Source organism: Myiozetetes cayanensis, unplaced genomic scaffold, assembly GCF_022539395.1.
Source record: "Myiozetetes cayanensis isolate MyiCay16 unplaced genomic scaffold, myiCay2020 scf14, whole genome shotgun sequence".
Taxonomy (NCBI): domain Eukaryota; kingdom Metazoa; phylum Chordata; class Aves; order Passeriformes; family Tyrannidae; genus Myiozetetes; species Myiozetetes cayanensis.
Window position 1 is genome coordinate 10,775,834 of NW_026087048.1, and position 12,398 is coordinate 10,788,231.

Below are 12,398 nucleotides of genomic sequence, written 5' to 3' on the forward strand. Positions count from 1 at the left end.
CTGTCTTGATTGTCTGGTGTCTGGAAATGAAGCCTAAACAAGGACATCTCACCTGAGTGCTGGGCCAGAGTCTTTCCAACCCCGTGGATACCCAAAATTTCAAGGGCATAGTATTGGGGTGAGAATTCTTCAGTGCTGAGGGGGAAGAGGAACAGATCTGTGAGCATAGGGGGAGGATACACCCAAGTGGAGGTGAGCGTAGCTAAAAAGAAACAGCTAAAAATGATGCTTTTGGTTTCTCTTTAAGGGTAATGGAGCACTGCAAAGAGCCTGTTTTTTCCCTGGATGACTGAATGAGGAACATGGGCATTCTGTAAAAGTGTCTTATATTTGAGACTGTAGTGCATGCTTGGGTGTTTCAGAAAGCCTCACTGGGCATGTAGGTGCTAACAGTTCATACACAGGGGAGGCGTATTTGATTATCTCATGTCACAGACTTCATGTAGCAACAAGAAAACTTGATTGTGAGATCAGCTTCATGGTTGGAGTGTTTTCAGCAGCTGTACACTGTTCATGCCTCTTGCTATTTTTGTTTTCTTTGAATGTTTGGCTCTTCAGCAGCCTCAGGAGTAGAATTAATGATTGCTCTGGAACTGGGGAGTTCCCTGGACATCAGATGGGTATTGGGGTCACCCAAGTGATCACCCAAGGGATCCAGCTGCCACTGCTGCATAGTGACAAGTGTCACCTTGGAGAAGGATGGTATTTATTTCCAAGTGAAGAGTTCTGGGATGCTGATGGATCTTGTGACCATAGTGGCTTTCTGCTAAGATCCTTCCTAAGAGGATGTAACTCGTAAGGGTTCAGGCCTGGCAGCTGATCTGGGTCAGGGTTGCTTTGCTCTTTTTCTTGGGAAACAGCTGGTTTATAGGAAGTGTGATAGAGCAGTTGATGCTGAAAGAGGGCATTGCTTAGGGCAGATTACTTGTAGGTGTGGTAGCTGCAGAACACAGTTTATGGGAGGGCAGTCCATGAAGGTATTGTAATTCCAGTATGTATCCGTAAGATACCAGGTGTTTCCAAAGCAAAACAGGGGTGGACATAATGCTGGAAGCGTGAGTTGAATGTGTAAAGGTGCTGGGCAATATCTGCATTGAAAAATGACAGTCTGCACTTCTCGTAGTCCAGCAGGATGCCAATCCTTCTAGGGGGAATAGTAATTCTGATGTCTGGTGTCATCCCGCTGTGCAGGAACTCGTACTTGTGCCTGTAGGCAGGAAACACAAAAGACCTGAGGGCACCCTGGCTGCTCTCAAAGGGAAGGACACACAGGTGTGTTCCAGGGTATGTTCCCACTTCCAAGACCTGTCCCTCCTGCATGCCCTGTGGTTACTGCCCAGTCCCATCCACGCTGCTGAGCAGCACCAAGGAGTGGTGTCCCTGTGCTTCCACACAGACGGATCCCACAGCTCTTGGACCTGCCTGTCTTAAGCTTGTTTCAGATCCCAGTCTGGCTGTGAATAGACAAGGTCAGAGCACAAGATGGAACTTTCTGGGCTTTTTCCATGCCTCAGAGAACAGCGTGGGTGTCCCATAAATCAGAGGGTGCACTCTTGCCCTTAGGTTTAGCTTGAATTTGTCTCTCTCTCCATGAAGGAGCTGCACTCTTTTAGGCCAGTTGGGTTTGCCCCAGAAAGACCCTTATCATCTAAGCCCTGCCCCTGGGAAGCTGTGGGCCCTGCCATGGAGGGAGTGGTGAGGTGACTCAGTCCTGTCCTTCCAGGTGCTTCCATGCTGCCCACTTGCTCCCTGAGGGCCTATGGTGCTGAGCCCTCTTTCCTGCCGGTGTTACAGAACTGCTCACGCCCGGCTTCACAGCAGCAGCAAGGGACTGTAATCCCTGGGGCAGAGGCTGCCTGACACACAGCATGGCCAACCATCCTCCAGGCTGTTGGACATCGTTTGTCAATCCCCACTCTCTAAATTATGTTTCTGGCTGCTTTTCCTACAGGCCATCCCTGCTCATCCAGTGTTCAAGGGGGAAATTTCAGTCTTTATGCTCATTTACTACAGAGTGATTGTGATTTCTGTACTGTGGATTATTGGAGGCCAGGAAGGTGCTCTGCACATAAACAGCTTTGTCATGAGGGTAGCCCTCCCCATGTAGTCACTGAGTGTTGCTGAGGTCCCCTAACAATTACTCAAATAGCTCTAGTGTGGCATGCTGCAAACAAAAATATGATATGTATGAGACGTGCCTTTCTGAGCAGAAATTAGAAGATTTATTCAGCTGAATGAGTTATCTGGCATTTTCTAAGGGCTCCCTCGTTCACTAACCACCTCTTCCACCCACCTTGCAAACCTGAGACAATTTCCCTGCAGAAGTGGGTACAAACTGAGCAATGGCCCAGCTTCCTTTTCTCTCTGGAGTCCATGCTTACTGCTCCAGAAGAATGACAACAAATCTCAACTACCTCTTCGCTCAAAGTAGCAAGGAAATCCAATTAGCCTGCCTGCAGTGTATCATTAGCTGTGGTGGGTTTGACTTTCCTCATTAAAAGCAGCATTTCCTGCTGTGTGGAAGGCAGATGCTGGCACTGCTGAGGATTCTGGCTGTGCAACTGCTGCCCTGCTGGGCAGCCCAGAGCAGCAGGTGCTGGGGAGGAGCGAGTGCTCCAGCCAACTGAGTGCATCTAAAACCTCTCTGTACCAGCAGGCAGAGGACAGGCAGATTTGGGCTCCTGCTATTCCATCCTTGCCATTTGCTGAGCACAGGGTGCTGTCCCATCTCCCTGTTCAGGGGGACCCAGCAGCATCCTGGCTGGCTGGCTGAGCACTGAGCCATCCAGGCAGGCAGCAGGCAATGCTCGGGCATGCCAGGGGATGGGACTGTTTTCTTGCTCCTGGATGCTACACAGGGTGCCCAGATCACTCATGAGAGTCATGATGCTAATGTAATAGTGTCCAGCAGTGCAGCTGAGGCATGAGGGGAGCTGGCATTTCTGCAGGCATGTATGACCTACTTACATAGATAAAATAGAGATCAAAAACAACTGGGTTTAGCCAAATACGTAGTTTCTGGGTTACGTAGGTTACCTCTGTCTTCCCACTGGGGTTTTGGTAACCTTTACTGCTAAATTCTGTAACTCAGATTTTATTCAGATTTGTTCCTGAGACTGCCTGTTTCAATGTGAGAATGTCATTAAGCAGCAGGATTTGCCCAAATGTTCCAGAATCCTTCCAAGACCAGTTCACAGTGCCACTGGTCAAATGTCAAGAGTCCCCTGGTTAAGTGTTTGGTCTGGGCTGATATGAAATCTCTGCTTCTCTGCATGCAGGTGTACACATAGGAGGTGTTCCTGTAGGAGACTTGCAGCCTCCACAGCCTTACCTTGATGGTGTGATGATATGCCTTATGCACCAGGATGAGTTGTTTGCCCCCAGGTGACCATGTCTCGGAGTGTTCTCAAAAGCCACGCCAGTTCTGTACTCTGTGTCTTCCTCAACTTCCACCTCCCAGTAATGCTTTCCTGGAAATGGGATCAGACTGCCCAGGATTGCAATACACCTGTGGGAGACAGACAGGAATATGTGCTTTGGCAGGGCCTCTCTAATGTTCTTTATAGTGTTTAGGTATGTATATACCTGGACATTACAGATCAATAAACAAGAGCCACTTTTGCTGTCTCCTTAGCAGTGCAGTGTGGGTTTTTGACTGCAACAAATTCCCCATGCTGAGGAACTGACACACAACCTGCAAGTTTCTTTGTCACACTTGTCTTATTTTTATCCATGGGTAAAAAGTGCCCTGGGCACTTTCAGGAATATGGAGAACAGCATCCTGTACTGACTGGGTTTTCTGGGAAAGCTATTACTTGCTAGAAAAGAGAGTGTTCTGGTGAACCCCAGTACAGCAGGGGAAAAAGTCTACATATCTTGTATTTTCTTCCCAAACAGCCCGGGGCTTTAAATGTCACTCACTGTTTAGGAACTGAGCACTGTAACAGCATGAAATTCCTGGGGCAGCTGGGGAGGAGGAGACCTGCCTACACTGTATTTGGAGAGATCAGGAACAATTGAATGAGGTAGGAGAACTTGAAATGTGCTGGGTACCTGGGCCATGAAGAGTTTTTAACAGTGGACTGTGGCTCCTAGCATGTATGATAGGAACCATGTAGAAGATAACTCTTTTAAAAGATGTGTAGGAAAGAAAAAGACAATGTACCACAGAGAGAGACCCTTCAGATTGATTTTACTGGTACAGTCTTGGAGTCAAAGGAAATGGGTGCTTGGAGGATGCAAGTCTGCAAAAGCACAGGTAAAATAACCCATGGTAAATGCTTCTGAAAAACCCTAACTTGACTTAAGAGGACTATGAATCCTATAAGACTGCACCTCAGCCATTTTCTCTGGAAAAGTACATGGTGTGTTAGCTGTCATTGTCACAGGGGACAGCAGGTTTGGAGCACACACAACTGGTATGTTACTGTTGTAGGGTCTAAAGTTGTACATTACAAAGGCAAAGGATGTTGTTGGCAGACACTGAGCTCTTCTGCCTCTAGGTAATGCTGAAAAAGAGCTGCATTCAGCATTTAGAGGGCCTGGTGTGTAGGGAAGGGCACACACAGCAAGAACGCATTGCTCTGCCACTGCAGCAGCAGTTGCTTAAAGCAAGTGCACAGTTCACTGCAAGTGCACATAGATGTCTTGGGAATAGCTTAAAGGCTGCTGAAATCAGGACTCATAGAGATTGTGCTGCTACAGCTTGAGAAGGAAAAGGAATGATGCAAAATGGATGGGTAAAAATCTGTGAACAAAAATGACCATAGTAATGAGAGCTGTATCTTGGCATGAAAGAGACTTCTGAAAGTTCACAGTGGTACCAAAACCTCAACCTTAGAATGAGATGAGTGCCAGCTCTGGCTGTTTCTGTGAAACATAAAAGCACTCTGTGGAAGTGGGATGAAATCCCATTTAAGCTTATCATGATGACTTTAATGAAGAGAATCATCGTTCTCCCTACTCTTTTCTGGTGAGCCCTCTAGTAACATCGAATTTCCATGGAGAAACTAAGTTGTGGACCTCTATTATCCTGTGTCTGCAGATTCCTGTCCTAGTTATGTGCTGTTTCTGTGGTTTTGACTGGAAGCATGAATTTTGGCAAGGTTAGTCTCTCACTTCAATGGTGAAGGGCCTAATTCTTTTTTGAAAGTAAAATCTGTCAGTCCAAATAGTATCAGTTATGTCTTTCAGCAAGAGTTAAGTTTTCACATCCTTCTCCTTTCCTTAGCAGTTTTTGGGGGCCACTTAAAAAATTTAGCTCGATGTGCCAAACATGTAAGCGGGTTTGTATGCAATTGTGGCTGTTGCATCCGTAATCCTCTTTAAGAATTTGCATTAACTTTCAAGTGGTGCTTAAGTTCCAAAGAGCAGCTAGAGAGAGAGATTTCAACTCACAAAATTAATGAGAGCTGCTGAAAGCCCCATTATACATTTCCTGGCATCTGTTAAAAAACCCAAACTGAAGTGCTTCAGTATACCTTGTAAAGCTGTTATCATAGACAGGCAGATCACACTCTGGGTTTTCCAGTTCATCGCACGAAATTGTAAATCCATCATCTAGGATTGCCAGTAAAGGATGGGCTGTGTCCTCATTAAGGTAGAAGCAGGTGCCTGCAAGAGAAAATGCCCAAGGATAACTCCAGAAACTTCTTATAGCATTAGGATTTGCAGCAAGGTTGTGGTGAAATGTTTTTTGGATCCACAAAAAGATTTACCAGTGCTCTGGAAGGAATCTCTGGCTGACACTGAGAGGACACGATTGTCTATTTGAAGTTTTTCTAAGAATTGGTGTTTTACTTCTTAACAATGTTTAGTTTCAGTCTTGTGAAAAGCAGGGAACTTAACCTGGTTTTGTACCCTACCAGGTCTCAAATCTGCAGGCATTGCACAGGAAGTGGCTATTCAAAGATGAGGGGTCCTCCCTGCAATGGACTGTCTGGTTTCAAGTGATTTTCCTCAGAGCTGAAGTGATCTGGTTTTAATCACTGAAAGGAGAAAGGGGGCTTAAAGGCTTCACTCTTCCACATAAATGTGGGGCAAACTTTGAAGAGAAGGAATCCCTTGTCAGATCCGCCCTCAGGGAGGTAAGTCCAGCCCATGGATAAAAGTGTTTCTGCCTTTCCCCCTGCGGAGACTTCCCAAAGCCAACCTGACACTGCGCTTGGATGAGCAGCCACGTGTGTCACAGCTGCTGTTTGTAGTTGGTGCTTGTGTATCCACCCCAGAAAGGGCCAAAGGTCATTCACAGTGTTGGAGGTGGGTTCTTGCAGTTGACAGATCAATTTGCATCAGCTGTTTGCATAATGTAGACTCAGAGAAGATAAGTCTCTCCATGCTAATCCCAAATGAAATCATTATAATCAAACTGCAAGTTACTTCAATGCAAATACAATACAAACAATGACAGGGCAATTACAGGCATGTGCTGCTGAAAACAAACACATGCTGTGCAAACAGAATGGGCAATTTCAAATACTGAGTTTGGTTTAAGCAGTTGGAATACACACAAATGATGGCAACACAATGACAGCCTTCCTCTCTAGGGATTTGCGGGTGAGCATTTCTTTTCTGTGGTGTCACTGATGTGTAGCAGACAGGGTTTTTACTGAAACATAACCTTTCAGTTAATGGCTGTGTGGTCATCTACCTGAATAAATACAATTTGCATATCTCTCACAGCAGGTAAGGGCAAGGTGTGAATACATCTTGTGAGTGATGTGAGAGGTTTGAGACAAACCAGTGAAATTGCAGTGTCATTTCAGCAGTGATGAAGGTGAAAACAGGTGTGTGCCTCTAAGTCATCAAAATGAGCTTTAATTAGATGTTTGGGAGGGGAAAGGGCTTCCAACTTCCCTTTGGGGTAGGTTAATCCTTGCCGAATGTGGTACTGGGAGCAGATGATAATGCAATGTCGGGTGCCAAAAGCAAAGCTTCCAGCTGAAAGCTGGACTGCTTTTTTCCTGATAAATAAAAAGAACCAGCCCTTGGAGCTTCCCAGCCAAGCTGGAGACATTCTAATGAATGCAGAGAAAGATTTTGCATATCCAAATGACTCTGGAAAGTGCTGTCTCAGCCATACTTTCCAACAGTAGCATCATTACAAGGAAATCTCTGAAGTAAAATCACACTACCACTTTCCTCATTGGTGTGTCAGTACTTGGCAAGCTGGCAATATCTGGGGGCATTGGGTTGATACTGTCTTTTAAAATGTTTAGAAATTAGTAACTTTCAAGTATCAAATGTACTGGACAGAAATAATTTTTAAATTACAGAGCTGAAGCAATGCACTTATTGTTAAAAAAAGGTGGTTTTTTCATTCCTCAAAGGTTACCAGGTGTGTCTAATTAGATGTAAGAGATTAGAACCTGATCCAGAGGCCATTGACACCAGCAGGAATCTTTCTGTTAAGATAATAGATGCAGGAATAGGCTGCTGGAATTGTTCTGAGCTGTACATTACCTGTGGTGTGTATCAGGACAGGTTCACTTCTTTCACTGGAGCCACCCAGGTTTTGGGCTCTAACACAGATGTGATACTTTTGTGTTGGTTGGAGGTGAATTAGGACTTCACAGTTAGGAATCCCAACAATAGATCTACAGAAAACAAATTTATGGAAAATGATAGGGTAGAAAACAAAGGTAGGCCTTTGAGATTATTTTTCTGAACAACAAAGAAGAAATTATATGGATCAGCTTCTTTTGTAACCCATCAACACTCTACTTGTACAGTTGCAGGGGCAAGAGAGAGTCTGTGACAGACTGTGCAGGTACTTCTGCTCCATTCCCATACCAGTGCCCATTCCTGTATAGTAATTTTACTAAGAGGAATGTTTATAAAGGTAAATTCACCAAAGGGTCATGGGACTCCAAAAAAACCAGTCACTCACTCAGTAATAATATCATCGTTTTCTTCATCTGTCAGCTTGTACAATTCAACTGTGTAGGAATCGACAGGGTTAATGTCTCCAGATTCCCAGCACACCAGTGCTGCATTTTCACAGCTTCGGATCTTTTTACTCTTTATGATAGGTGGTGAAGGAGCTAAAAGGTAGCAAAAGAACAATTCTAAGTTGTTGCCTAAAGATGTTTGCAACAAACATGCTTTGAAGACTTAAAAAGATAGAACAAAGTTGTTTACTAATACTATATAGTTAAAGGAACCTGCTTCCCAATGGACAATAAACAGCAGGCAGGGCAATTAACAATAGCATTTAAATACTTAATTTGGACTATAAAGATGGCAAGAGCATTACACAGAGAAGTAACATAGAGAATAATTACACAACAGTTTCCTTTTATCATTAGTTTTATCTGTGTCATAAAGGTGGCATCTCTTCTCTGCTCTAAGAGTCAAACACATCTGGAACCAGTACTTGAAGGTCTTACTCTGTCTTGCTCGATTTGATGTCAGGATTTCACACAATGTATTTGACTGAACTGCTGTTACAAAGGACAGCATAGCAATGTGAATCCACAAAATACATATAGGCCAATAAGAGAGCTGACATCCATCTGGCAGAACTGGGATACTTGAGTCTTATTGGCAGGTGGTCTACATCCTTGCATTTAAATAAGTTATGTTGTCTCTCTGCTTCTCTTTCTTCCACTCTAAAACAGGGACAACTGGCCTGATAGCCTGTCCAAATAAAAGTAGGGAAGTCCCATGCAGTCAGTAGGTTTACATCAGAAGAAACAAAGTACCCAAAAAGCATTACTGGCATAAAATTAGAGATGACTGTGAATTTCACTACAAAGGTCCTGTGGTCGTATGAATAAAAGTCTTTACCTGTTACATAAACTGCTCTTTCACTTGGTGGACTGATACCAGAGGCATTTAAAGCACTGACCCAAAATTCATACTGTGTGTTCGGCAACAGATTAGTAATGGTGCAGTATGTTTCTTTGACTTTTAGGGTATGCTCTGAAATGAGAACAACAAAGCATTTACAGTGCTCTTTTACACAGTTACCCACTCTTCCCCAAAACTGCCTCAAATAGTGGACTTGAGGCACGTTGTTTTGTGTGCTGAGTTCAAGAGAGCTCCTTGTTCTCCACACCCTTTGATTTGCTGTCAGGCAGTTTCACCATGCCTTCCTCTAAAGAGGCATAAATCAGGTAACACATCAGCTTCTGAAGGAACTACATCACTCAGAAACCAAAATCCAGACAGAAAGATCACCCACCTGTCACTATTTTTTTTTTCCTAAAACGATCTACAGGTTCCTACTGCAGGGATGCTGCTCAGCTCATCTCAGCAGAGGGACAAAAGCTGAAGCTGTTTTACTACCCATTTCTCATTCCACATCTTAGAAAATTTGCATAGGTTATGCTTTTCTTTCTGAACTAACCAGTGGTACTCCACTGGCTTCCACTTTTGCAGGCTCTGCAAGAATATTATTAGCAAAGGCAGCTTTATCACAAGAGTGAGACATTTTAGGATGTGGTTCTCTTTTTTTAGTGCATGTGCATCATAGGGAGTTACAGCCTATTATTAGCGCTGAGATAAACTGTAAAATCACTGAGGGGATTTCAATGGGTGTGCTGATAATATGATGATTTGGTCTCTAAAAATACTGTGCTTTGCACAGGATGCAGCACATGTGTGCCTAATGCAGTTCCCACCCTCCAGGAAAGGAAATGCTACTCCTGAGACCTGACTCCATCCATTGTCTCCTTCCCATTCCTGCTATCCCTGCTGTTCCCCTATCCTGTCTTTGCTCATGTGATGGCTCCTGCTGCAGCCAGCAGCATGGCAGACCTGGCAGGGGAAGAGGGACAAAGCCAGAAGGAAATGGCAGATATGACAGTTTTGGTGACAGAGTGCACAGGAAGTGCACTGGTTGCCACATTAAGTCCAGAAGTATTTTGGAACTGGCTGATTTTGCCCCCTTGGGTCCAGGGCTCCTTACCTGCCTGCTCATCACTGTGCCTCTCGTTGCTCACTGGTTTATAGCACAGTTGGTAGCTCTCCACAGTGTCATCTGAGAAGAGGCCCCAGCAAACTCTCAGTGAGGTGCCAGTTGCTGCATTTGGAGCCTGGGGATTGATCACAGGGGCACAAGGAGCTGCAGAGGGGAAAACAGGTCAGTTTTTGAATGTATAAGCATGGTATGTTGTCCCTCTCCTCTCACAAAGGTGTTTGCACAAAGCCTTGGCACTGAATGGGGTCATATTCCTCCCACATGGAGAAAAGTCAAGAGCTGACTCTGTAAACAGTTGCAGTTAATAATCAGGTCACTGGTGTGTGAGAACTAGTCTTGCTCCAAATCAAAACGAAACCAACAAAATAAATAAGCCTCAGCCCACCCCTTCTCTGTAAACTTGACCTCCCCTGCTCTGGGGGCTGGGGTTCACCAGTGAGCAGCATCTGCCAAGCCTGCACTGCTGCGACCACCCCGGGGCTCGGAGCTGCTGGAGGGGAAGGGGGAAGAGCTGTACAACAGGGGGTCAGCAGCACAAGCAGGCAAGTAACAAATTCTATTTTACTTTAAGGAAAACACAGTACTTGTGCATGAAAACTGCTCTTTCTGACCATTTGTGATGCCATTTTAATTTTTTTTTTTTCAGTTATTAGAACTTTGTGTTTTGCTCTGTTTCCTCTGGTTAATAGGAAAAAAATTTGCTAAATAGCAGAGGAACAAGCCACTGAAATCTGGTTATCAAGAGAAGCTGTGCAGGTAATTTAAAGCAGTCTGGTGTTCCTCTCTATTTCGTTCAAGCAACTACCAGGTAAGACACGTTATCACCAACTGAGAATGCCTGACCCCTCTATAGAAGGGGGTAATCTTTGTGAGTCTTCTAGGAAATCATCCAGCAAAAGCAGGGAAGGCCAAACTTAGCAGTTCCAGTAATTTTATACTGAAAACAAATGAAAAAAATAATATCCAAAAATATCTGCCAGTGTTTCTGTATATAGATGCAAGCAAAAAAACCCCTAGAATAAAAACTAGGGAGAAGCTAATCCTGCCTTTGCTGTTCTCCTTTAAAAGAAGTAATGGATTTCTGTTCAATACATACCCTTAATTAAATGTAAATAGGTCTGAAATAATAATCAGGAAGAGTACCTGGAATAGCATTAATGGAGTTCATGAGTTGTTCAACTTCAGAGAAATCTATGACCCTCTCTTCAAAGTCTGGCAGTGTTGAAAGCTCTAAATTCACTTCTTGCTTTAAGAATTCTTGCAGCCTGTAGTTGTAGGGAAAAAAATTACATTTCTAATTGGAAGTACCATAGTGTTGGAGATACCTATTTGTAAAAGAAAAAGAATAGCACACTGCAAATTGACATGTATTTCATTAAAATTTTGTTTTCATAGTTGTACAAAGCTCAGGACCCCATGCCCGTTGCTTGGAGATACGTTGGATCAGTGCCCCAAGATGCCAAACAGAGCTGGATGCTGATGGGACTGAGGGACCTCCTTTGTGTGTCCCCTCATGAGGAGGCAGCTGGATGCTGCACACTGCACTGTCTCTGAGCAGGGGCGTGAGATTTCCCCAACCTCTCTGTGTAAGGCAACCTATCACCTCCATAATTTTCATTATTTTGAATTTACAACACTATTTCATGACCTTGTGGCTCTAGGTGTCATAAATTTCAAAAAAAGGGGTATCTTTTCTCTGTGTTTTCGTTAACAATTACAGTCAGTTAGAAGAGGTGGTTTTTTTGCAATTGGTTTAGTGTGCCTTAAGACTTCTTTCAACTGCTCCAAGATCTTTCAGTATCTGTTTTGAGTTCCCACAGCTTGACTTTCTACCCTGCTATATTGATGCATAAATAAGCCTGTTATAATCTATTTATGGAGCTCAGTTTTAGGCCCATTTGCATCCAGAGCATTTCTTTTGAGATCTTTAGCAATCCTGTTGCTCAGTCAGTGAAATTAGTTCCTTATGACTAAGATGAAAACAGTGATTTAACAGAGGGTCTAACTCTCCTTTTGGTTTTCCTGAAATTGGATCTAAACTAGTTTTGACTGTTAAATTTCTTAGAGCAGCTTTTCCTTATGCAGTTTAAAACAAAAACACTAAGTATTTCAATAGCTCTAGTGGCCTAGACAACATTTGTGTGCTTGAACAAAGTCCAGAACATGCAAGCGTCTCCAATAACCAGTCCATTTAACAGGAAAAAATGTGACACAAAATCCCAGATTGTGATACTACCTGTCAACCATGGTTACTGCTGCCTGTAGAAGAAGAGAGAGAGAGTGTTAAAGATAGAAAAGTCCAGAGTCAGACTACATCATGCTGTTGACCTGTCTTACATAAATTGCCCCAAGTGCAGCCTTTGGAGTGACATAATTGGCTACCACCCAGATCTGAGAAGGAATTGCTGCCTAACTGTCCATTCAAAGGGACAGATCTTGGCTCAATTTACAGTAGAATAAAGTGCAATATCAGGCA

At 43.8% G+C, this 12,398-nt stretch overlaps 1 protein-coding gene across 2 annotated transcripts in view; it reads right to left on the minus strand.

Annotated features, from left to right (window-relative positions):
• The window catches only part of FSD2 (fibronectin type III and SPRY domain containing 2), a 21,057-nt gene continuing 8,659 nt past the window's right edge, over nt 1-12,398 (minus strand). For both annotated transcript variants that reach the window (XM_050309764.1, XM_050309765.1), the window contains 9 exons: nt 12,159-12,181; nt 11,066-11,187; nt 9,911-10,066; nt 8,788-8,922; nt 7,889-8,042; nt 7,462-7,595; nt 5,481-5,613; nt 3,332-3,508; nt 1-1,207 (listed from right to left, as the gene is read on the minus strand). In XM_050309764.1, the coding sequence (XP_050165721.1) occupies nt 955-1,207; nt 3,332-3,508; nt 5,481-5,613; nt 7,462-7,595; nt 7,889-8,042; nt 8,788-8,922; nt 9,911-10,066; nt 11,066-11,187; nt 12,159-12,181 (1,287 nt within the window). In that variant the 3' untranslated portion in view covers nt 1-954. The remainder of the gene's footprint in view (nt 1,208-3,331; nt 3,509-5,480; nt 5,614-7,461; nt 7,596-7,888; nt 8,043-8,787; nt 8,923-9,910; nt 10,067-11,065; nt 11,188-12,158; nt 12,182-12,398) is intronic.